Source organism: Lissotriton helveticus, chromosome 5_1, assembly GCF_964261635.1.
Source record: "Lissotriton helveticus chromosome 5_1, aLisHel1.1, whole genome shotgun sequence".
Classification (NCBI taxonomy): Eukaryota; Metazoa; Chordata; class Amphibia; order Caudata; family Salamandridae; genus Lissotriton; species Lissotriton helveticus.
This window is the reverse complement of record NC_136065.1, coordinates 1551398463-1551425427: the sequence shown is the minus strand read 5'-3', so window position 1 is coordinate 1551425427 and position 26965 is coordinate 1551398463. Positions and strand designations below refer to the sequence as shown.

Here is a 26965-nt window from a genome sequence, read left to right as displayed (position 1 = left end):
AAGACCGCCTTCTGGGACTTTACCGCTGGCCGGGAAACTTTACCGCTGGCCGGGAGATTCATCGGAAACGGCATAGCTGTATTTTTCAGCTATTTACATGGGGCAGGCGGGGGAGAGGGGCACACGTCGAACATCGCGAACATCGCCATCATCTGCTGAGGACACCCTCCTGTCCCGGCCTGCAGCACGGTGACGACCTGGCGCTTGAGGAGCAAGGCTCTTCTATGACATTTATCAATCAGCATGCTTCGTCTGCAATTGGCGCTGCGGTCCGGCTGGCAACATCTACATCCTCATTGAGGGCCTGCCCGCATAGAGATATCGCCCCAGAGCGCTTCCCAGTGAGAGCGCTTTTACACCCTGCATCACAAACTGCATATTTAGGCTCCTAGTTCCCTGCAATTATTGGGTGCCTGTTTCTCATCAATGGCCACAGCAACTGGGACACGGTCTGATGTATTGCGGTGTGCCCCTTTTCAATAAAGAATACTTGCACGCAAAGTGGTGTATTTCCTTGTGCTGGGTTGTTGCAGCGCTCTCACGGGCAGACCTTTTGCCCTCCTGATTCATCGTTGGGGACCTGAGGCTGCCGTCTGGTTCAAAGTACGCCAGGAGCGGGGTGGAGATCATCCTGGATGTGCCCACTGGGAATTAGCTGCCCGCGGTGGTTACACTTTGCGCTGCATGGACCGCAAGGACCCTAAACAGATAACGCTTCCTTTTGGAAAAATTGCGGACACCTCCAACGCGCAATCTTCCACCATGGCGGAATCTGTCTGTACAATGCCCGGTTCAGGGAGATGGATCCTCTGATGCAGCGCACTCGCTACTCCAGGAGATGCGTGCAGGCTTCAAGGCGCTTGACGGACGCTTTGACTCCCTCGACAGCACCATTGCCAGCCTTGGCACCAAAGTACAAGCGCACAATAGAAGGTTGGATGTGGCAGAGGCCCGCATTTCTGATATTGAGGCTGGGACGTCACAGTCAGCCAAGCACCTGGAACGAGTGGAGCGCATTTTAAAAGAAGTTGCCATTAAAAATGAGGACATGGAAGCGCGCAGTTGCTGGAACAGCGTGCGCATTCTTGGCGTCCCTGACACAACTCCCACCAGCCGCATGGATCTGATCGTTGAAACTATGCTGCTGGGTCTGTTCGGCAAGGAGACCTTTACCCCTGGCTTTGTCATAGAGAGGGTACATAGGTCGCTGGGCCCTCGCCCAAATCCCAGTCTTTCTCCCAGGCCTATCGTAGCACGTGTCATGAACTTCCGGGACAGGGACAGGATCCTTCGCCTGGCGAGAGAAAAGGGAGACATGGACTGACAAGGCGCCAAATTATCCTTTTACCCGGACTTCACCGCAATGGTACAAGATGCTAGGCGGAAATTCAACAGTGTTAAAGCCGCCCTAAGAAATATGGGACAATGCTATGGTATGTTATACCCCGCTAGGGTTGATGTCGATGGCAAGGCCCGCATATTCGATAACCCGTCGGAGGCGCAGGAGTTCTGCCGGATGTATAAACAGAAGCACATTCCCACAAGCGGGCCGGGTCCAGGCCTTCACCCCCACACAGCGGCTCAGATGCAAGCTCAGAACTGTTTTCAAGTGCTGGCACGGGATGATCGGGACATTTCTATTACATACTTTTATGTTTCAGTCTGCAGGAACACGTCACATAATGTTGTATTGCTATTACATCTAACTGGAGACCAGCCGGGGCGTTGCTGCCCCCCATGGTTTGGTTCACCTTGGAGTACTGTTTTTTGGGAATGTCATTTCTTTGTAAAGTATTTTGGTACTTCACGTTCACTTTCATTTGGGGTATGGCCCTTCCCCAGTTGGGGTCTGGCTGGGTGGTGGGTGGGTAATTTCATTTACAAGTCAGTCCATTTTTGTATGTTCACAGCGTTACAAATCTAGCACGGCTGTTAGTTGTCTACTGTTCGTACTATTGATATCATTGCACCAATCCAATGACCAAGTTCGGTAATGTGGAGGGTCCATTGAGCCTCACTCTACTCTCATGGAATGTGAGGGGCTTGAATAACACTCGGAAGCGAAGACAGGTGATACAATATTTGATGAGGCACAGGGTAGATGGTGCCTTTTTACAAGAAACACATCTTCCTAAGAATGACAAGGCACATGTTGGGTCTAGCTGGGAAACAAATAGATATTTTGCAAATTACAGTAACTACGCTAGGGAGACAGCCATTTTAATACGCAGTGAAGTTCCGTTTTGTTTGAGTTCCTTTCAACAGGACTGTGAGGGATGCTTCTTAACAGTATTCGAAACCCTGTCTGGTAGAAAAGTTACTTTTTTGTGCATATATGTCCCCAATGTGGACTCCCCAGAATTTTCAATGCCCTGTCCTCGCATCTAGACAAGCTTGATCCACACGTTGGTAGTTGGTGGGGACTTTCACTTACTGCTTGACCCTATCGTGGACAGTGCATCTGTGGCACATGATGCTAAACCCCGAGCTTGCCGGTCACTCAAGGAGCTCTGTGATAGGTTTTCCCTATTAGATGTATGGCGGAAACGCAACCCGAATACGACAGAATACACACACTATTCAGGACAATACAACACATGGACATGGATAGATTTTTGGTTGCTCTCGCCCGACTTATATAGCTGGGGCGCGCAGGTGGAGACTCTTCCTTGGACCCATTCGGACCATTCCCCGGTTAAATTGCAGATACAATTACCCCGCCCGGAGGGCTTTGAACACCAGTGGCGGTTTCCCAACAGAGCATTGCAGATGAAGTTTTCAGGGCAGAAATACATGAGGCCATCGAAGACTATTTTGATATAAACATCGGCTCAGTAGACTCATGGGCGATCCTATGGGAGGGCTTCAAAGCGGTTCTTAGGGGCATGTGCATTGCAAAACATGCCAGAGTCCTCAAAGACCTATGTAACACACTGTTGAGACTGAAGCGTGACCTCAAAACGCTAGACGAGACATATGCACATCATACACCTACTACATATGAGCGGAGACGGCTGGTGCTGTTAGAGGAATACGGGGACACAGCAAACAGGGAAATTTTATTTCTGGGAAAATACCAGACGGCCAGGCGGTATGGAGAAGGGGAGAGGCCTGGAAGGGTCCTTGCTCGATTATTACGTCCACCTTACCACAAAACATACATCACTGAACTCAGGGCCTCTGACTCACACCACCACAAAAGACATTCAGAGTGGCTTCCTGGGGTTCTTCACCAATTTATATAAGTCTACTCTAGGAGAAAAAGTAAAGGAGCACAGGAGGGCTACTTAGATGAAGTTGCATTAGTTTACCTAGAAAAATATATGCAGGACTTCTTAGCTGTACCCCTTTCAGAAGAGGATGTGCTTCTGGCCATCGACACCATTCGTGGTTCCTAGGCTCCTGGGTTGGACGGATTCACGGGAGAATTCTACAAAACATTTAAAGATATTTTAGCCCCTAAACTTATTGAAGTTTACACAGAGGCCCTAGAAAGGCAGATTCTTCCCCCTACTCTACGAGAGGCGGTAATAATCCTCCTTCTCAAGCCAGGCAAGGACCCGACGCAATGTGGCTCTTATCGTCCGTTGTCCCTGTTAATCTAGATTATAAAATATTAGCAAAGGTCACCTCCAACACACTACCACAACTAATGCAATTTATAATCTTCCCATTTCAATCCAGGTTTGTGCCTCACCGCTCCACCTCTCTGAATCTCCGCACGCTGTTCTCGGTCATCCACAGGATAGACCCAGGCACCTCTGCTGCCGCCATTCTACTGGATATGGAAAAGGCCTTTGATTGCCTGGAATGGTCCTTTTTCCTCTCCATCATGCGCCGCACGGGCATGCCCATGGCCTTCATTGCTTCGACGGCCCTTTTATATAATGCACCGACTTCCAGGCTGCATTTGAACGGCACTCTCTCCAATCCCTTTCAGATGACGCGAGGAACCAGGCAGGGCTGTCCACTGTCCCCTTTATTGTTCTTTTTGGCCATGAACCCCCTTGTACGTCATTTCCAAGAAAAACATCTCCACAGGGGACTACAATCTAATACTGGCCCCCTATTGGTATCGCTGTATGACGATGACACCATACTGTATGTTAGGCACCCTCAGGATAACCTAACAGAGTTGATTAGAGAGATCATCCAATTTGGCAGTTTCTCGGGACTGGGCATAAATTGGCACAAATAGGTCATATTTCCACTGACAACCAGCACACAACCATCCCTTGAATGGTGCACAGAATCTGTAAAATATTTAGGTATACACTTCCATCTGGACACTGCCCAAATACTCGGTCTGAACTATGGCAGGGCAATACTCGCACTTAATACTCAAAACGAGAAATGGTTAAAATTGCCCTTATCAATAGTGGGCTGAGTTGCTATTATATAAATGGTAGTCCTCCCCAAATTTTTATATCTCTTTAACAATACTCCGATTCCTCTCACTAATCATTTTTTAACACACTCCATTCTCTTCTGAGTAGGCTTCTTTGGGGGGGTAAATAGGCGCGGATCCGTTGGGCAGTCCTCACGTTACCATATGAGAGAGGGGGTTATAATGTACCAGATTTTCAGCTCTATTATTCGGTGGTGCAGTGTAGTTATGCATATCCCTGGTACCATCCAGATGCCCCGATCCACTATTTGAAGCCAGAGGCAGAACTGGTATTGCCCGGGCACCGCTCAGCTGTATTTCCCAGAGACCCTCACAATATTCAGCCTGTTTCCTTCACGTGCTGGGCATGGCATAGACTTTGCCGGATCACCGGGTGGGAGACACTCTACTCTTCCGCCCTCCCGGTTGTTAATCCTCGACTGATTCCCATTACATCTGAGCAACTGGCGCTGCGCACCCTGACAAAGTTTGACCTGATTAAACTGGGAGACTTATACCCGGATGGTCATATCTTCTCCCCCTTGGAATACACTTGCTTTAATGCAGCAGACTTTATGGACAAATTTGTACTATGCCGCATCCACTCCACACTGCGATCCACCTTCCCGACATTGTCATTAGAGCCGGTCTTGTTTCTTCCCTTAACGCTGCTCATAGGAAAAGAAAATAGCACACACCTGATATCCAAGCTATACAAGGCTTGTTCCTCATTAAAACCTGTGCAGAACAGCTAAATTCTCAGTGCATGGGAACTGGACCTGGGAATCACCATCACCAAGAGCAGTGGGCTCACTGCTGCTCGGTCACCCAAGATGTTTCTTTAAACAGCAGGCACAGACTCCTCCATTTCAAATTCCTACAACGCATCTATTTTACTCCAGCGCTCGCACACAAAATAGACCCATCTAAACCCCACGGTACACAGACATAATATCGACTCCAAAATATCGTTTGGACAGAATATCGAGTTTTAAATATCGTTTGGAGAAAATATCGACAGGACAGAATATCGACAGCCAAAATATCGTTTTTAAGGTAAGTGAAGTAATATCGACTGTACATAATATCGAAAGTAAAAAATATCGTTTTTTATATAATATGTAATTATTTATAGTGTTTTTATGTTATAATATGTGTGAAAAGTGTCATTTTATGTTATAATTATTTTTAATTAATGATTTTTTTAAAATTATTGTGTAATTTTATTCTGTAGCGGGTTGTGGGTTTATAGGGGAATAGGGTGGGAAGTAATTTAATTATAATTAATTAAATATGTAGATTTATTAATTGGTAGTAATAATTAATTAATTGGTAATTAAATAATAAATGTTAATTATTTAAAATTTAATTGGTAATTAATTTATTTAATTTATTAATTGCTAATTATGTAAATTAAATTAATGTGTTTCCTGTAGCGGGTTGTGGGTTTATAGGGGAATAGGGTGGGAAGTAATTTAATTATTATTTATTAAATATGTAAATGTATTAATTGGTAGTAATATTTAATTAATTGGTAATTAAATAATATTTGTTAATTAATTAAAATGTAATTGGTAATTATTTTAATTTAATTGATTAATTGCTAATTATGTTAAATTAAAGGGGTATTTTTAGGGTTCAGGGTCAGTTTTTAGTTTTTGGGTAAAGGGGTATTTTTAGGGTTCAGGGTCAGTTTTTAGTTTTTGGGTAAAGGGGTATTTTTAGGGTTCAGGGTCAGTTTTTAGTTTTTGGGTAAAGGGGTATTTTTAGGGTTCAGGGTCAGTTTTTAGTTTTTGGGTAAAGGGGTATTTTTAGGGTTCAGGGTCAGTTTTTAGTTTTTGGGTAAAGGGGTATTTTTAGGGTTCAGGGTCAGTCTTTAGTTTTTGGGTAAAGGGGTATTTTTAGGGTTCAGGGTCAGTTTTGGGTTTTTGGGTAAAGGGGTATTTTTAGGGTTCAGGGTCAGTTTTTAGTTTTTGGGTAAAGGGGTATTTTTAGGGTTCAGGGTCAGTTTTTAGTTTTTGGGTAAAGGGGTATTTTTAGGGTTCAGGGTCAGTTTTTTAGTTTTTGGGTAAAGGGGTATTTTTAGGGTTCAGGGTCAGTTTTTAATTTTTGGGTAAAGGGGTATTTTTAGGGTTCAGGGTCAGTTTTTAGTTTTTGGGTAAAGGGGTATTTTTAGGGTTCAGGGTCAGTTTTGGGTTTTTGGGTAAAGGGTTTTTTAGGGTTCAGGGTCAGTTTTGGGGTACAGGGGTACAGGGGTACAGTGTAAAAATAAAGTAAAATTAAATTTACATTAATTTAATTTAATTTAATTAAATTAAATTATATTTAAATATTTTTAAATAATTTAAATTAAAAAAATATTATATACTTACCAATACTTACGTTGTAATGGTAGTGCGTTGTAAAAGTTGCGTTGTAACGTCATATATCCACTGTTGCACTCTTTGCAGTGGGAATAGTAATTTTTACTCTTTTGTATTTGTACGTTAATAATATTGGCTATTATTTAATTACATTTTGTTAGTATATATATATATGTTTTAAGAAATATGATTAAAAAATATTATTTTTTTACTTTCATTAATTATTTAATTATTAAAAGTTAATTTAAGTATTGTTAATTATATTTTAGTAATTAATTTTTTATATTAATGTAATTAAACATTGTTTTTATTAAAGTCGATATTTTTTACAACGATATTTTTGTAAACGATATTTTGTACTCGATATTTTTGTACTTACCTGTTTGTACATACAAACTCGTTTTTTTGGTTGTAGATATTTTTTCCTCGATATTTTGGGTAGTCGATATTTTGGTAGTCGATATTATTTCAGTGATCCAAACCCCACACCTGCACTCTGCACCTCATGCGGACTTCGCACACCACACTTGGACGTGCCCGAACTTACATGGCTACTTGGAACGGGTACACCAGGCACTTGGGCAGCTATTGAACAGCTTATTGAACCCGATTCCAGAGGTAGCCCTACTCGGCTACACTGTCAATTTCCCCCTAAATATCCGTAGGTTTGCTTCATTGTGTCTTTTATTAGCTAAGCGGGAGGTGGCACTGCACTGGGGGTGGACAACTGCCCCAAATGTCCAGGGATGGCTGCGCAGTATCGCCTACTGTAATGTAAATAATGAGCTCTTTACAAATATGATGCCCATCACGTCCCACCCCAAAGATATCTGGGGACCATACAAGGCGTATGTCAAGACTCTAAGACGAGAAACCGAGTCACAGCTTGAGCAGGGAATTGTCTCGGTGGGGGTGGGGTGAGTTTGTCCGGACATCTGGTTTAACTATTTTCATACTTGCAAATGCAAAAACGCCAAAATGAGAGACTGGTCTGGTTGTGTAAGGAGGAGATGAGTTTGTTGAGGGTGAATTATCATTTCTGCTCACATCTATGGGTGGGGTTGGTTTACGGTCCCTAATGTGACATGTTATTATCAATAGCATTGGTCTTCTTATCTAGAGTTTAGTCTAACATAATATTATAATGCTTTAGACGCTGATTCTGAAAGGCAGGAAAGCCTATGTTTATGGACTGCTGTACGTATCTTTCATTGTTCTTTTTGTATTGATGAAAATGAAAAATACATTTTACCAAAAAAAGGAAGCTGTAGATGAACTAGTTACTCTTGAAAAACAAGTTGGGTGACTGGGTGAGTTTAAGAAGATTAAGAAGTAGATGTATGAACTGGGGCTGAGGGTCCTGTGGGAGGACCCAAATTGATGACTAATAAAGTGCTCCCCAGTCTGTTTAAAAAACAGATTTTGGGGCTATACCGAGCTCGCATGTCTGAACAATGTGGCACCAGGCACTTTAACTGATAAGCTCACTAGATTAAAAAAAATATATATATGTATATATATATATATTTTAAGATTTTTAGGGATGGTATTGAACCGTCTCATGCATGTGCACTTTATATACAATTCAGGGTTGGGGTTTTGACACTTAATGCTACCAAAAGTAAATGGAAGAATACAACCATATCTCCACTGTGTCCCGTGTGTAGCTTAAACTCTGAATCAATTGAACATTTTATGTTTATTTGTCCCCACTAAGCACCCATTAGAAAAAGGTGGATATCCCCGTATGTCGCCTCTTGTCTTTCAAATGACCCGCAGATGCCTTATGTGTGTTTAGATCTGACAACTAAATGGCTTGTGTCTGCAATAACGAGATATCTGCTTCATGCTTAGCGTATTAGAATTAGGCTGTTATCTATCATCTAGGAATCAGCATGTCCAATGACCGCTGTGAGGAGTGGCCCTCTATCGACATTTGTAAAAAGGATTGTATTACCCCCTATAAAACTGGTGACTCCCCATGATGAAATCCATATGAGTCCTTACCGATTTTGGAATTTATTGAATTATAATTTCTTAAATATTCCATGTTTCCTCTTCTTAACCAAGCTTGTAATTCTGTTGTTTTTATGATGTGTTTTTACTAATATTTTATTTTAATTTTTAAGTTTTTATGGTATAACCAACCTGCTTCGCTTTTTATGTGAATGGTCATAAAATGATCAAGTAAACTACTGCTACTAACAAATTCTAAATCATTTAAAATTGCAAACTATATTCAAAAAAATTCATAACAATTACACAAACAATAGTAACACATAAAATTAATATATGAACTAAAACACATTAAAATAATTAAAAAACTGTAATTTTTCAACTATGTTATAGAAACCGATATTAAAAAAGTAGGATATTCTTAAAAACTATATTGCTTAGGTAAAAAAATGATATTCTTGACAACTATATTTTTGCATCACGATATGGTTGTGTCACATATTTCTCTTCCAGTATTTGTTTCTCCAGATATTCACAACTCCAAATTTTGTCCAAACACCCCTTAATTTTCTTTGTGATTCAGATATCCATGAAAAAAGGGCTAAGGCTAAGAGTATTTGCATATCTTTCCTGACATCAGTGAGGTTCCACAGTGCCCTACATTTGTTAAACTGTTGTTCTACTGGATGGTTATCTGTTTTGACAACCATTCTGTACTCGGGTAAAAAAGACCAGTTGTTGAAAAATATGTCTTACTTGTTTAAGTGGAAAAGGTCATGAATCTGCTTTATTCATTTGAAATGAAGCAATTCTATGCCGTCTGACAGCTCTAGAATGAAAAGGCCTTCAGCATTTGTCGTCTGCCATTTAATGAACAGACTTCACCATATCTATGACAAAAGGCCTTTGTAGAAAGTCTTTGTGAAGGCGTTTGAGCCTAAGGGATACCAGTTCTTCATTGGAGCTTACTGTTGTTTTGACAGAGTTGTTCCACTTGTTAAGCCCTGCTTAACTTTGACTCATAAAGTTTTTTCTGAAAATTAGGTTTTTAATTCTATAACTTCATCCATCTAGGATGGTTAGTGAAAGGTATTTTTTCCCATTGAAAATCCTTAAATAGTTTCCACAGGGGTAAGACTGCCCTTTATTTTCACCCTTCATTCCTTCCTAAGGTTGTTTCAAATTTTCAAATAAATTAAGTTTATGCCGAGGCCACGTTTTTGTTAATCCAAAAGCACCAGCTGACAATTTATTTGATATAATTGAAAAGTTGCTCAAGAACTGGCTATTCTAATGAATTAGTATTGTCTTCCTCTTACATTTGGCGCCTTCTTGATCCCCCTAGGGATGATTTGTGCGCCTTATAAATGAATAAAATAAATAAAATAAGTTAAGCTGATGAATGCATATTTTTTTTAATTAGACTAAAATGTTTGTGTTTGTCGATCCGGGTCATTCATCCAGGAAACCTGCTGTTCCACTGCTTATTTAGAGATGGGGGAACCACAAAGTATCCCACGGTGGAGCCTCCACTGGCTTGGTCATCAGTAACCATTAGCTGGTGGCCCAATTGCAACAGGCTAATGAATATTGGAAAATTGTCCTGTTTAGGCCTCTGCATTCATTCATATTTACTGCCCAGGAAAATTCAGATGTGGCCATCGCGTGCTGGGAGAAAAATCAAGGCACGTTAGAACAATTCGTTTTTTGTTTTACAGAAATAAACCCAACTTTAGCGTTTTGTTTCTTTGAAGTAGAACAAATATTTAGAGCAGGCTGTCATTGGCGGCCTGGCACTCATTTTTTTCTGTATGCTCCCACTGGGACTTTATAAGCACTTTTGTAAAACAAATGCAGATCCAGAAGGCAGGGAAATCACAATACAGCAAGCAGGTTGCCATGGATGGAAGACCCACAGAGGGTTGGCGGCCTGCCCATCATATTCTAAATTATTTGCTAAAAAAAAATGATAGCAAATCAATTGCTCGCATCATATGCAAATCAATGTTCAAGAGCTCCTTTTTCATAACAGATTCCATTTTGCTGCATACTGTCTGCGTTATCAAAATTCTATGAAGCTTCCTTCATGGAAACCTGCCAGAGGGAGTAGTGAAACTGTGGGTTTGTTAGGTGACATTCCATTTTGTGAGATCTGTTGTACACATGATATTCTCAAGGTACTATTGTTCATTCAGATGCAACTCCAGACACTAAGTGGGACTGACCATCCTTCAGAATTAGCTGTATTAGGTCATGCTGTGTCACCATATCTTCTCCCTTCATTTGTAAACTGCTGCTATTCTATTTTCAAAGTAACTTTACGTGAGGATTCCATGAAAGAGAGGTAGCGTTCCCAATCCGCAATTGTGGCTCCTCATTAGTGATAGGTTATATTCAAGAATAATTCCCAGACCACCCAACAGAGGAAAGCTATGGTGTTTCTCACGTAGCTTCAACCAGAACTGTTTGAATGTAGGACATTGTATGTGCTGGTAGCCTTGTGGACAGCACCTTATTTGTAATTCTACATGTGCACTTGTGACCTTATAAATAGAGACATTGTTTATTTTAATTGCTCTTGAAATTGTTAATTTTAAAAGTGTTTATTAATTCCACTGAATGTGTGGGAATATACTGTCATGAATGTTTTGTTATTCCAATATCACCTTCTCTCTCTTACCCTTGTTATCCTCTACTATGTTCCACAGCTCCCTCTTTAGTTGCAGGTAACACTGTACTGTTGTTTTCTTTTGGCACCTTTTGACCCTTTATCTAAAGTTGCTGGATCACCTTTTCTTCTTGTCTTCCTAGTAAGGCTCTGTTTCCTATGCTCTCCTACCTCTCTGCTATTCCTTTGCAATGTCTCTCACTTTCTTCCTTTCACCTCCCCATCCTTTTATCCCACCATGAGTCGTGACCCATAGCACTCTGAATGTATTTATCTGAATCTAGGCTGGACGTGGTACTGCACACACCGATCATTCATTCTTCACTTTCTCTCTTGTTTTTTCTAATTGCACTATAACACAACTTGCAGGCTACATTGTCCAGTTTGAGGAAGACCGATACCAGCCTGGTACCTGGCACAACCTTGTCAGCCTGCCAGGCAATGTGAACTCTGCTGTCCTCCCTTTGGCTCCCTATGTCAACTATCAGTTCCGGGTCTTGGCAGTGAATGAGGTTGGCAGTAGCCTCCCTAGCCTCCCTTCGGAACGGTACCAAACCAATGGAGCATGTGAGTTCTTCATACGCCTTTCATTGCATTTTCTGCATAGATTGTAAAATCCAGTGATCGAAGTGCATAAAAAAAGTATGGGAACTGTGATGCTGTGTATAAAGTAGGTGGGGTGAGTGAGCATGGGGGCCGGGTTAATAGAGTGGGTAAAAATATACATATATATATATATATATATATTCTGTAACTATTTTCAGTCTTTAACCTTCAGTTAACTTCATATAAAATAAGGCACAGCTTAAGTAACAAATAAATGTAAGTTAAGTTGATCAGTGGGAAATGCACTATCATACATTATGAATCTTCTGTTAGTTAATGCGCCTCAGAGGTATACATCTGTGACCAGAGAGACGCAGAATTGAAATCCTAGTTATTGCAGTGGAGAATAGTGACTTGTGAATGTTTAGTGCAATGAAGTCCCAGTCTGTGACAGAAAGCCCTGTGATAAAGACAATCATTATTTTAAACTTGCGTTACACACAGTATAAGATAGACTGCTACAAAATGCGCAAAAGGGGTTATAAAAAATAGTGCTTCAAAAATGTAGATTTTAGTAATTTCCAGACTGCACATAGTGCCATTTGTTTTTATATATAACTGTTCTTTAAGAGCACAAACTTCACAGATTTGCTGGTAACTCCCTTGCAATACCTCTCAAAAAGAATAAATCTGACTCATCGGGAAGCTTCAAGTGATTCGGTCAATCATTGCCAATACCGGCTTTGAAGCACGCTTTACATTTGCAGATTAGCCAGTTATGCACATTTACATTGCTTTCAGGAAAGCAGAAACCTTGGTAAGAAGGCTTGTCCCTCCCTCGGTTTCAAGCACATGAGACTTCCTGCCTCACATTTCAGCTGATGCATTTCCGGTCTGGGGCAGTTGTCTTTTCATAAAAAATAGGGAACTGATTTTCTTAAATTAGAAAACTATAGGTAGTTTGTGCCCCTCAGATCACGCCCACTTCGACCACTGGTAAAATCTATTAAGGAACTAGGATGGACACAAAATAAAGGGAAAAGAAAGGGAGCAAAAATGGACATTCCAGGAGGAGAAAAAGAAAAAGATCATTTAAGAAAGGAGGATTAAAAAAGTGATTATAAAAATAAAGGTATAAAACGAAAAAAGAGAAAGGCTACAAAAAGAGAGAAAGGGAGCGCAAAAGCAACTGCATAGAAAGCAACGGAAGAGAGGATGAACGTAAATTAGAATCAGAATAGGAACATTTTATTATAGAAGATCTCAAAGAAAAGAGTATTAAAACTTGAAAGTATTACTAAGGAAAAGCAAACGAAAAATGCTTGTCCTGTTTCCACCTTGCTTAAAGTACACTATAATCTTGGACTGTTGTAATTCTTCATTACGGAAGCCATTGTACTTGTCACTAGAACTTCAGGTGATACATAACACAACTGCAAGGCTCACTCAAATTTCTTTTCATCTCTTAGCACTTCATTGGTTAGCACACTACACCAGTTTGTCCTGCATATCAGGCCTTCTGTGACAGAGGCCCTGTCTTTATTCAGAAGCTTTGTGCACCCTTTCGTCCAGTAAGGAGCGTCCAATCCTTCACTAATATATTTTTGTCATCTCATGGCTCTATAAGGTGAGAGCCGATGGGTGTGCCTTTCCTCTGTTTATTCCGAAGGCATGGAACTTTATCCCACTGCAGCTCAAATTTACGAAAGATCTCTCATTTTTCTGGACTAAACAGGAGACGTTGTTGTTTTCCTCAGCTTTCCTCATCCAGTACTGTTTCTCCTCATTGTCATTACAAGCTCATGATTTAGTAATGAGACACCATATTACAGGGTATCTGCCGTGCTTACTAAAACAAGACTGGCAAAGCCAATGGATTGTCTAGTTTTCCAACACATCTAAACACAGGCGTTCAGAAATGCTGTTTACATACGGTAAATGCACAAACTCTGTGCTGCTTATCACTTCAAAGACTGCCCTCTTAACTTTGTCAATGCTTGGAAAGAGTAGCAATAAAGGATCGCCTTCAGTTTAAAATGCAATTGGAAGATAACAAATTAAATGTGACAAACAGTGTGATGATTGAGTGTACTTTTCAAATGTAAACTTGTTCCTCATGCATTCTAGAGGGAGCACTTCCTGGAATATACCAAACAGCCAATGCAATGAGGTGAAAGAATGGTACTTCTCTAGATGTAGGTAAAGTCCACAGTTGGTAAAATAAATATTTCTGACAGACAAGGCATCCGCACAGTCAAGTCAGACCAAATAATTTATTAAGAATTCTGCGTCTGATTTCCATATGTGATTGTAGTGCTGACCTAAGTACACACCTACAATATGAAAAGGCAATGACTACTGTTCTGCAGAACTGTACTAATAGCTAGATTTTCAAGTCAATTTCTTCCTAATTATCTTAGCTACGATTTCATAGTTAGTATATTTATGTCAATATTTTTTTATTATTACACTGCTACCAGGAATCCTAATGTTACCACGCAATCAGAATTGTTAAAATTTGCTTATTGTTTTGCGGTAAATTTCAGACATCATATTGACGTGCTTCTTTGAGCTGTACAGATTCCATATGTATTGTGAGCATCTGTATTCATAGTATCCCTTTAAAATGACCAGTGGTTTTAAATAGTTTTGAGGGATGATGTGATGTTGTGACCAATATCGACATTTTTGCTGTGTTCCCTTGTATGGTCCTTTATAAGGTCCTTGGTGAATTTTTAATGAGCGTAGGGCTCACTTTATTCTATACATAATGATGAGTGAAATATTTACTCTTTGAGCTCCTTTCCCATATTTATCCCACAGCAGTCAGGTCTTTAGGCTGCTCTGTCCAGCAATGGTTAAAGTTTTGCTCCTCTACATAATGCCATCGGTAAACCCATAGAAACAAACATGGGTCTTACAAATGCCACTAAGAAGCCATCTACAGACAAAATGTATCAAGGGTCTTTTGCTGCTAAAGCAAAATAATTCCACACAAAAAAAAACAGTTCTCCCCACATGTTTTGGAACATGTTGTACCTTAATCCTGGGTGTTGTCTTGATCAGCATTACAGCCGTCCTGAGATGACAAACATTGTCTGTTTGAACTGGCGTATTACACCCTAAAGAGATCAGCTGACGGATTATTGCAATCTCTAAATAAAAATGCGAGCACGTATGAAAGGATGCATACCACAGTAGTCTAAACTCAATCCCAAATGACAGCTGGTTAAAATGAGTGAATGTTTTACAGTTTTACAACACAACTTGTGCTACCCGGTGTAGGGAATACTATGCAAATTATGTTAAGTTGAAAAACATTGATATTCAATATTTAAAAACTGTAATGTATGAGCAGATGGTTTAGTGTCGCTACATTGAATGCAGTTACATGGAGATATCAATATAAAGAATCCACTACCTCGATATAATCAATATTGAGAATACCGCTACTGATACAGCCACTACAGTGAATAGGCTTAAGTACAAGGGTAAATAAGAGTACTGCCATTAAACCTAACTGTTAACCTTATGCTAACTCAAAATCTAACCTTGAGCCCAAACCTTATACAAACCATCACCCTAACAATAAGCCTAACCCTAAACCTAAGGCTAAGCCATTCCTAAACCCAACAGTAACCCCACCACTGCCGCTAGGCTTAACACTATCCCTTGCCTTCTGCCTAAACCAAGAGCAAAGAATGTGCTATACCCTAAACTCAAATCTAACACCTCTCTTAAAGTCATCTTTAACTTAATGCGTTCCTCATTCGATGTAATGGTTTTGTCAGTAGTGCTAATTTAATTTTGGTGACAACTATGCAATCGCATATGGATATAGTACATCCTCAGTAGTATGGTGCACCAAGCAGATGCATTTAGAGCTTTAAGTTCCTTTTAATTGTGTTTTAGCGCCAGGACGCCTCTTAGCTGGGGCGGCTGTCGCGCTTTACAAAAGTTTTAACATAACATTTAACATAACATTAAATGCATCCTTCTGTTATTAAGAGATGGGATTGCAGGAGTAAAGTGGCTCATCCCACAGTGCCATTTTGCCCTTTTTGTGACCACCCCCTGGAGGCGCTACACTTGGGTAAAGGTGGAGGCTGCATTAAAGTTTTACAACTTTCCAGGATTCTACTAATGAATGCTTTTTAAAAATCTCAGTGCAGGGACATAGTATAGCCTAGATGTCAGAGCAGCCGAAATACATTATTCATTTAAAATATTTTCTGCATTTTAGCTCCGGAAAGAAATCCCTCAGGTGTACAGGGAAAGGGCAGCAAGAAGAATAATATGGAAATCACCTGGACGGTAAGAAAAATGAGAGACTGGGGAGAACAGTGCTCCTTTGGATTGTACAAAGGTTCTTGGTGGGGAGGGGGCATCGTGTTAAGTTTTTGGCATTTGGATAGGCAGCGTCTCCCATCACTGTGACCTCTATTTTCAAAAGTCCTGCTGTATCCTTGAATTCCTTATGAAGGCTTCCATTGCAGACTATGGTCTGATACAGATTCCGATGGGTTGAGATATATATATATATATATATATATATATATATATATAGATATATATATATGTACATATATATATATCTATATATATATATATATATATATATTACGCTCGAGCTTTTCAGGGCTCCAAGAAAAGAATGCAGCACTCAAGGAGGTACGAAAATCACGGAAGGATTTATTTAAATGGGAAAAACGCACATATATATATATATATACACATACATACATATATACATACATAATCAACCAGCAGGCTTCTCAACTTCTTCAAGCACGAGCCACACCAATCCAGTTTAGTGAAAGTATATTTATTTTTCAGGCAAACAGACGCGTTTCGAGCTATCCAGCTCTTTGTCACATGACCACAGTTCAAAGTTTATATACATTTAGGTAAAAGTAAAGAAAGGACTATGGATTTGCATCATCATCCCACTCAAACGTGAGAATTACTATACATTTGACTCTGTACAAGTATTGCTATTAAAACAATTGTTGGACTTACAATTGCATTACAAAGAATATTATTGAATAACACTCCATGCACAAACAGTCAGTTTGCATGTTTATCAAAAAAGAAACCTTCAATAGCAGTGCCTGAGTTTAGTACCCATTGGTAATATACTAAATCTCAGTTCAGTCCTAGATTGTGGTCCCATTCTCTGTTCGGAAACTCATAACATAGCAGATACTTAGTACACATTGCTTTATACTTAGTAACGTGAGTGCTCTCGACAGGTATAGTAACTAAAGTGTAAACAAACAATGAATACATGAAGCTAACTCAAAGGTGTGTCGTCTAGACCAACCTCAACGTGTCTAACATTCAGTCGCCCAAACTTGTGTGTAGAAAAGGAGAGCATGGTTGTGTAAACAAATACCGAATACTCCAAGCTCGTAGCCCACGCACTCCAATCTTGTCCAATCTATATGAAGTCAAACAGAAACACAGAAGGTTAGTCATATCTTCTCAAAAGACTTTGTTGAAAGCAATCAAGCCTCATAATATTTTTGTTCACTTCATTTACAAATCTGTTCTGTTTTACGACACCTGTTACAGGAAAATCACAATCATTTAAGTAATTGGAACTCAATTGATTCATATTGGGTTAAAGCACCGCTTCATAGCAAACATCTACTACGGACAAATATGTTGTTTTTTTTTTTTTATGTGAGTGAATACAAAGGAAGTATATATGCAAAAAGTACATATATAAAATGACAGGGCAGGGGTAAGTGATACAAAAATAAAATAAATAAGTCGAAGTTAAAACCTATATAGAACTCAAGTCCTATAAAGGTACAGCGGGAGGTTTCTAGTACTCAAGTTTAAAGGTGTACATGCATCTCTTCATCATCATTCATCCCAAACGGAATGACACAGCCAGCTTGCAAAATGATTCTTGATTCTGTTCTACATAAGGCTAGAACCCTATTGTATATATATATATGTATATATATACACACACACACACATGCACATGCCCACACACACTAGGTATAATTATTTTAAGTAACTGTAACTTATGCTCTAAGGTAGTTGTAACTTATACCTCCGCCATGCACATTTTTCTCATCATTAATTTCATTGCACATGTTACAGAGATATTATCAATAACACAATTAATGCCTTGAGGGATGTAATATGTGGAGTAATTAGCAGTTCCTGGTGAGGGCAGAGTAATTAGTTACCCTAGGGCATGGATTTTAGTTGCTTGAGATAAGTATAACTGGTGAATTTCATTGATATCTTTTTAGTTAAAACATTATGTTGTCACTGGAATGTTCACCTAACAATAATTTGCATTAACCTTTGTTTCTTTTCAGTACATTTCTATGTTTTTTTCAAGTAAAGTAATATTTTATCACCTTACATAAATCCAACTACTCCCCCGCTGTGCGGTCTGGCCTTGCATCCAACCCCTTAGCACGGAGAGGGGAGGGGGTTACACAGCCTCCCTCCCCAAGCCACTGTTGGCCCCAAGGGACCCAATCCACCAGGCCAAATACTTTACCATTAACATGGGCCCGACCCCATCCTCCAGGGCCATATTTTAATTCTAGGGGAGGGGGTGCATGGCCCCCCTTCCCCAAGCCGCATCCCTGGGGCCATATTTAATTATAGGGGAGAAGGGTTCATAGTCCCCTCCCCTGAGTCCCCGGAGATGCCATCCTCAGGCTTAATACCTTACTATTTGGGAGAGGGGCGCTTTGCCCCTCTCCCCAAGCCCACATTGCCCCAGGGACCCTATACTCCAGGGCAGTATTTTACTTAAAGAGGCAGGGCCCCACTCACACGCCTTAAATGACCTCAGGGGCCACATCACCCAGGCCAATAACTTTTAAATTAGCAGAGGAAGGTGTCGCTCCCTTTGCCAACCCTATTGTTGCCCCGGGTTCCCCATCCCCCAGAGACCTCTCTTAATTATAGGTGGGTGCCCCGGTGCCCACAAAAGCACCCACAAATTAGCAAGTGGGGTTATTGCGTGGGAGCCCCAGAACTCCCGGGCCCTAACTGGCCTCCAACATACTGCAGGAGCCTGCTTTGCTTTCACCCGGTTGTAGCAGCTGCTTATGCTAGTTCCCGCCGGGTTGGAGAGCAATATTTGTTTCTCTGCCCTCAGGAGTGCAGGCCGAGAAACCGAAGTCTGCTCCCACCCAGCATTTTTTAATCTCCTGCCGAGTGGGAGTAGACTTGCCTTCCCTGCCCCCACCCCTGCAGACAGGAAAGGCATGATTGCTCCCACTCAGCAGGAGATCAAAAAATGCTCCATCCAGGCAAGAGCAAACATATGTTGTGGGCAGGAAAACTTCTGTGTCCTGGGTGTGTGCTCCCCGGGACAGAGTAATGGGACCGGCCCGATGCATACGGTCCCTGGGACCCCAAACGGCTCAGAGAGGGGGGACGGCACTGCCCATCTCCCTTTAAGTTCAGCTCTGGGGGATGGGGTCCCCGTGGCCTGTTAAGACTCTGGAAGGGAGCTTCATGGCGCTCCTCCCCTTCATAACCATTCAGCCTTGGGGAATGGGGTCCCTGGCGCTGCGATTAGCCCGGGTTGGGGTGATGCATGTCCCACCGCTCCCTGAAATGAACAACCCGGACTGTGGTATGGGGTCCCCACGGCTTTTAAATATAGATATATATTTGTTAAAAACATACCAAATCCTGTAATTTTACTGAGATTCTAATATGTATCCATTTCAGGATCAATAGGTTGCTTGTGTTCACAGAAAATGTAGTCCCTTATGCCCAATCACCAATAATTTTCCAGTATTGGGTATATCCCAACCTCTATAAACCATTCAAGGTGTTACCAGCAACATGATAGGCCTCATCTCCATCATATTAGATCTTCAAGCGGAAGGAAGGCAGCCAATAGACTTATCAAGTTACAGAAGGGCTAGAAGAGAGAATACAGACCACTAGTTGGTAGCATTTCTAGAAACAAATTAAGCAAATGTGTCTTCTCAAGAGAAATGATTTGCCATTCAGAAATAATAAATTTTCTGGCCAAACGCCTCAATCAAATGCTCCTGAGCTTCATTCCTTTCCTGCTCAATAGCCTCCTGAATATTATTATTACTCATTGCAGTAATTCATAAGAGTCCTCTGCAGGAGTGCCAAGAGGACCAGTGAAATTATAGTTCAGCAAGCTGGTATGATAAGTAGATTGTCACTGGCAATAACATGTTGGACCTGTTCACCTTGCCTTAAATCCTTTCAGTTTTACTGACTGTGCTTTCTAAACCCATATTTTAATGGACAGTCCGGAAGAGTGATTTGTATGATATTTCTTTTAAGTGTAATATCCAAAGTGTGAGAGGTTTATGCATTACATAACAAGTACATTGTGAAAGCGTTTTGATTTTCCGTTATGTTATGTGGGTTTCAAATAATGTTATGTTTTCCGAAAGTTAGGTTATGGAAAGTTAATTATATTATTTTGAGAAAATATGTACTCTCTGTAGAGAATAATTTTGCAATGTGTGCTACTACGGAAATGAAAAACACATTGAGTAAGCATAATTAGGATATTTTTCAGTGGTTTAGAATCATTTTGACCAGAATTGAAGGACAACTCAATATAGATCCCTTTGATCAACAGAACAAAAATGTGCTACCTGAACAACACTAGAACATTTTTAGTTGTTCATCTGTGATTACATTTGTGACCACGTTTACCACTACAAGGGCTAACCTCAGATAGACTTTTTCTGTGTGGGTGAAAATCAAAAATGCCAAGACTATGCATCTAGATACCAAGAAACCACACTCAGGTGGCATTCCATACGTGCATGTGTTTCGGCTACAACTGGATCTCTATCCTGACCTCTAGGATTATGTAATTTCCTTTGAGTGCAGCAGTGAATTATCTTGAGATTTTGAAAGCCTGATAGGAGAGAAACACCAAGAATGATTACCTATATGGAGGAAGCCTGCAGACTCACTATTCAGGCCGGGGGGCTGAAAGATATGACTTAGTTGCTCAAACCCTGTTACAACTCTTTTTTGATTGCTGGACTTTTGAGTCTGGAAGCTGCAGTGACCCTTACATGGAAAATATGGTGAACCCTAGGAAATCCATCATCCTAAAGATCCAATTTTCTTTTGTTTATTAGAAAGCCCAGCTCCTGCAAGAGTTAGATTGCTATTTTCAGTACCAAATGCAAACATTGCAGTACTGGGCCATGAACAAAATTATCCAGATATATGATCATCATGCTCACCCATTGGGTCCTAATATGGGACTCTTCAGGTTTTTAAAGTTTTATGAAGCACCAAAGGGCTAAGACTAGGCCAAAAAGGAGAACCTTGAACTCCCATATCTGAGCCTGCCAGACAAGTTGGAGAAACCACTGGAACTGACCAAAGACTGGTACCAAAATATAGATATCCTGAATTTCTAATCTGGCTGTCGACTTGCCTTCACTGAGCAGGTCCCTTAACAAGCGCACACCTTCCATTTTAAAATGTTGGTGTCGTTTAGTTAGCACTAATCTGTGGGGCCTGCGTGTTCGTGGTCAACATAAACTTTGGGTGAAGTGCCTAGACTGATTCCAAGCACCCGCGCAGGGTTATGCAGGCCTAGAGACTGGCTATCTCACAGTGCCACCATAAGCCCCCCTAACCCAACCATGGAGCGAATGGTTTCTGGCAACCACTGGACATGACAACCCTGACCCCTCAAGGATTGTGGTAACAGATCAGAACCCCTCCCCTCAGTCACTCAAGCTCTTTGTTCCCAGAGAAGTATACAGAGAATACACAATGGGACGTTTTCAATAGATTTATTGAACCAACTTTTTTCTTGTATAAAATACATGTGCTGTGGTAATCAGTAGACAGAAGCAGATGAAAGCGATTACGAGCAGCAAAAGAGTAAATATTATATACAGTTCCACCATGGTGCCAAGACAGTGTATCTATGTAGGCATATAAAACAAGGTAGTAATCAGGTGTACTCCTAGTAGGCAATCCCTACGCTGTGTATGTGTAAAGTATATGTAGGTGTAGAGCCAGGAATCCCCCCATGAGATGATCCAACCCCATTATCTGGCAGGAGAGAATGTAGGACCTAGTCTTGGTCACAAATTGTACCCCCTTCACTGAGATGTCAGGCAGCTCTTCTGCAAAGCCACAGCATGCAGGGGCCCTTGGTGTCAGCTGAAGTGCCTTCTTTGCTAACCCCCAGAAATGCTCTTTATTTTTTATAAAAAGCATACTTTCGATGTACACACAGATTAGCATTGTTGCAGCTATGTAGATAGCCCTGTTGCCCAGTGGATAAAGATAGATTGACATTTGTACATTATGCATAAATTGCCTTGTACTCTGTGTTAGAGGTATTATGATAATGTTGTGCAAAGCCAGATGTGTAAACAAAAGTCGTTTCAGAGAAACTAATTCAACATTGTCAGGCACAGGAATATGTGCAAAAGGTCACAGCAAAAATGTTATTGTGCAGAAAAGAGGACAATGTAAGAAAACAGGCCGTGTTGCTAAATGGGCCTAACTCGGGAAAATTCTCATTGATTCATCACAAAATTTAACCCTTTTCTTTCTTCTTATTCAAGAAGATGTCCTTTAATAACTTCTAGATGAAGAGATCTTTTTTAATGGATTTTTATGACGTAAGTCTTTGATCTCTTGATATACAAATTCTTATACTTTAGCTTAAAGCAGATGAGAACTGCCTTAGGTATTTTATCAAGGGCTAGCCAAAGCCCTTCGCAACTGTTCCTGCCTTACTTAGAAGCAGCTAACTCTCCCAGCTTTGAATCAACTCTAAATAACATAGATCTTTTTATGAAAACTAAACAATTGGTATTTTTCTAGAGGCACGACGTACCTGTACCAGTACTGTACCAATTTTAATATACACGGGGTTCTTCGTGTGAGTGGACATGCATAAGTGTAATTACAATTGTATTTGTGATTTCTTTTCAAATTGATAAGTGTTCTATTTGAGATCGTTATGTGAGGCTTTATTTAGAATAACTGTATAACACTACATGGTATTCTGAATTCGTTTTTTTTAGAGCTGGCCTTTGAGACAAAAATGTATGCAGAGCACACATAAATAGTGGGACCTTCAGTCATCCATGGGTCTTTTAAATTGCTATAACCATTTTCCTTCCACCTACCACAGCATAGAGCATGGGGCAGTGGGTCAGCCCACTTTTATCCTTTGACTCCATTCACTTTGAGTGACTGCACAAAGCCTATGCGCATTGTTTTCACCCCCCTAAAAATTGTTAATATCTCTTCAGACAAAGCTGGTTCAAAGTATGTTTTTTTATATTATTTTCTTTTTTTATCTATTAACCTTTTGCAAATCACTGTGAATGCCCAGTTAAATGGTGATTTTTGCATTTTCTTTTTATACTTGCTGTTACAAAGTGTTTAAGGGACATTGCAACATTTCAGCTTACTGCATTATGAGTGCTTGGTTCGGCCACAATTAAATATTGTCTCCTTCATAAACAGCAATAGTAATAAAATGCTCAACACAAAATAATAGGTTTTTATGTAAAAAAACAAACTAGTGAACAGCAATATCCGCAAGTGTGTTTTAAATGTAGTATGTTTTTATTCCAAGCATTTGGAGGCCATATTTAGGGGTGCTGTTTTTCTTTTTTGGCATAGGCGTGCAAAAGAAATTTAATTACACTAGGTTGCCAAGGCCAGACATATTTGGATTTGCCAGTGCTTGTTTATAAAGTGTAAACATTTATAAATGTGATGTTTGAAAAACATTAAATGTTTTTGTAAAGAGATCTCTTTGTAAATAAAACACCTTCCACTTTTTATTCAATAAGTGAAGTAAAATAATAATGAGAGATCATGACTATCTTTTTCCGTAAAAAATAACGGTTTGTAATACAGAGAGATGGCAAGAAAATGTTGTCGCTAAAAAGTATGGCTCATTCATTTACAGGTGTGTAGTTGGATTGTATGATGGTATTCCGCGTACGTTTAGCATGCATGCCTTCTGAACGCCATCATTAGAACAATCGATTCTTTAGCACACCTTTGTTCCGCGCGTAAGTCGTTCTAACAACTTGCCTTCGAGGGGCACAGGATTTTGAAATAGCTTCATTTACTATTCCAACTCCAGTCTGCGCAACAGTAGGGAAGGTGTTGGGCTTTAAATCCAACACCATTCCACCATTGCACCTCCTAAAGCAAGTCATTGTAATGACTTTCGTGCTGAACGAATGCATGCTAAAGATGCTTTTGTTCTATTGCTGGTGCTGTGAAGGCACAGCGTGATTCCGGCTTTGTCCTAAAGGACTTCTTTACCCATATGGTTGATTAACAGAGGGGCTGTAGTTCTGTACTGCGTGTCTCCAATTTCTGCACACTTGTTTCCTTTTCTTTCTTCTAGATTCATCATTGTAATGTTTTCCTTTCTCTGAATCTATCCTTTTTTACTTTTCACTGTCTCCTCTCTGCAGGGTATCTGTCTTTATCTTCTGCCCTGCCTATTATTTGCTTTCACCAGCTCCTCCTGATTACACTTTCTTCTCACTGTCACTAAAAATAATATGTGTAACTTTTTCTCAAATTTTTCTCTTTTTCCTCCTTGAATTCTCCCATTGTTTCACATCTGACCGTTGTCTTTACCACCCCACTCTGCACTCTGTCCTCTTTCTTCTTTATTTGCTGCATCCCCATCCCTTTCCCACTCTGTTTCCTTTTAATATCCACTCCTTCTCCCTCTATCCAGATATGCCACCCTCTTCGCTACAGGTTTCTGCTCCTTCACATTTCTTGAATCCTTTTTGTGTTAAAGCATATTCATTCCTTCACTCTGTCCCCTTGAATCCAGTTTATTAATCACTTTCCTCAGCTCTTCGTTTTCTGTCTCTTGCTTATTGGCCTCCTCTTTGTGTACCCTCCTTTTTACGTCCTCTATTGCCTTTCCTCCTACACTGCGGCATATTTCCCTCCATTTTCTGCATTTATTCATCCTATCAACTTCATCTCTGTCCTTTGCCTTGCATTTCAGTGTATCCTATCTGTAATATGTCTGTGTTTTGCTTTCTTTTTATTCATGCAGCCCTTAAATGCTACCCAAGCCTATGGCCCAAACCTGCAGTACATTGTATATTGGCGGCAGCGAAACACTGGGGAGAGCTGGAGTAACGTCACTGTGAAGAGCCCAAAGCATGTAGTCTGGCAGACACCTGTATATGTACCATATGATATCAAGGTGCAGGCGAAGAATGACTTTGGGACTGGTCCTGAACCACAGCTGGTGATCGGGTATTCTGGTGAAGACTGTGAGTATCTATGGATCATGGTGTAGGGCAAGGCTTCAAAGGTAGCATGTTGAATATCTTTGCCTCTCCCAGAACTGCAAAGCTTTTTAATCCTTTTGAGCTACAGGTGTTCCACAGACCTATAACAGATTTAATTTGGATGAGTGCAGGAAGTATCCAGCAGTTTACTTTTGTATCTTTTCACGGAGGTTCAGTTGTCCCTTTCTGTTGAATCTCCTTCAAATAGAGAACTTTGAAAGAGATTCATATGTGAATGGAAAATTTGTGCAGTAATTTAAAGGTACGTGAGATGTTGTCAGCAAGCTGCTATCTGATAGAGACTTTTAGCTGCAGATTCCTTACCTTAGAATTATCCCCCAACCATCAGACTGGATCCAGACTACTGGTGGTGTCATCCGCGCTGTAAGTGACATCCGCAGTGCCTAGATAGGCACCACCCAGGTGGCTGATGTTAGTTCTTTTCTTTTTATGCCAGCCAGTGCAGATCTGGGAAGAGCTACCCCTTAGTCTCTTTTTTATCAAAGTCTTTTTTTAGGTCATACCTCCTGGTATGGCAAGGATGTCCTCCAAGAAGGCCGGCTATAAGCCCTGCGGTGTTTGTCACTGGCATATGTTGGTGACAAACCTGCATCGTGTTTGCCTGTGGTGCCTCAAGCGGAACCATGACCAGAAGGCTTGCCCCACTGCCGCACCATGCATCCAGAGGCATTGAGAGAGCGATCCCTCAAGCTCCTGGTGGCTTGGCGAGTGACACTCGAGGTCCCGGGAGCGATTGCTGATTCTGTAATTGTTGTTCCACTCCAAGTCATCGAGTCATTCGGTAAGTCTCGTAGCCAGAAGAAGTAAAGGAAGTCGATTTCACCTCGTCCAAGGGCTTCGGAGATGGATCTGAATCGGCGACGGTTGTGCCATTTTGACTTTCCCCGGTCCCTGACCCAGAGTCAAAGGCATGTCATCTAATGCCAGTTCTGGTGCTGACTGGAGCCATGCCTTCCAGGCTGTAGCCTGAGCTCTATTCCTAAGGCCTACTACTCTCAGAAGAATGGGAGGGGACACTGGACCCTGAGAAATACCAGCCGTATGAATCCGAAGACTTGTGTGATGATCCGGGTGATGCCAGTGAACTGGATACTTCTCCAGATACTGGCATGCTTTCTCCCCCTACCCTGGCTATGATGGAGGAAGCATCATGTGCATAGTTGTGTGAAGCGGGGCTGAGGCCCTGGACCTTTTTTGCCCTCAGTGAAAGTCAAGACTAATGCCCGGAGTGTCCCCTTCCGAACCGCTTCCCCTATTTAATGAACCATTTACTAATGTACTGCTTGGTCCAAGCCAGCAAAGGGGCTCCTGTAGCAGGACTATTGCATCCCCCCATTACCTCACTCCTAGGGAACCCAAATTCCTTACAGAACACATTACCCCTGAGAGCTTGGTTGTCCAAACCTCCACTTCTCATGTAAATCTTGATTCATTCCCAACTGCCCCGACGGATCTGTAATCCAAGAGGATGGATCATTTTTGCAAGAAAATGTTTTCTTCCACCAACTTGGCATTGCGGTCGGTGAACACTGCATGCCTTTTGGGCTGCTATTTCCATGCGCTAAAAGATACAGTTTTGCAGGTGCTGTAAACTGCTTTCCAGGCTGTTGCCAATGGGAGAGATGCAGCTAAGTTCACCATTCGCTCCGGACTAGACACCACCGACTCACTCGGCAGAGCGGTTTTGTGGATAGTGGCCCTGCGA

The 26965-nt window shown here is 41.0% G+C and overlaps 1 protein-coding gene across 1 annotated transcript in view; it reads left to right on the top strand.

The window, feature by feature from the left end:
• Positions 1-26965, top strand: part of NFASC (neurofascin) — a 639840-nt gene that overhangs the window by 459313 nt on the left and 153562 nt on the right. The window contains exons 19-21 of the mRNA XM_078644633.1: positions 11744-11941; positions 16164-16234; positions 24999-25221. Of these exons, the coding sequence (XP_078500759.1) occupies positions 11744-11941; positions 16164-16234; positions 24999-25221 (492 nt within the window). The remainder of the gene's footprint in view (positions 1-11743; positions 11942-16163; positions 16235-24998; positions 25222-26965) is intronic.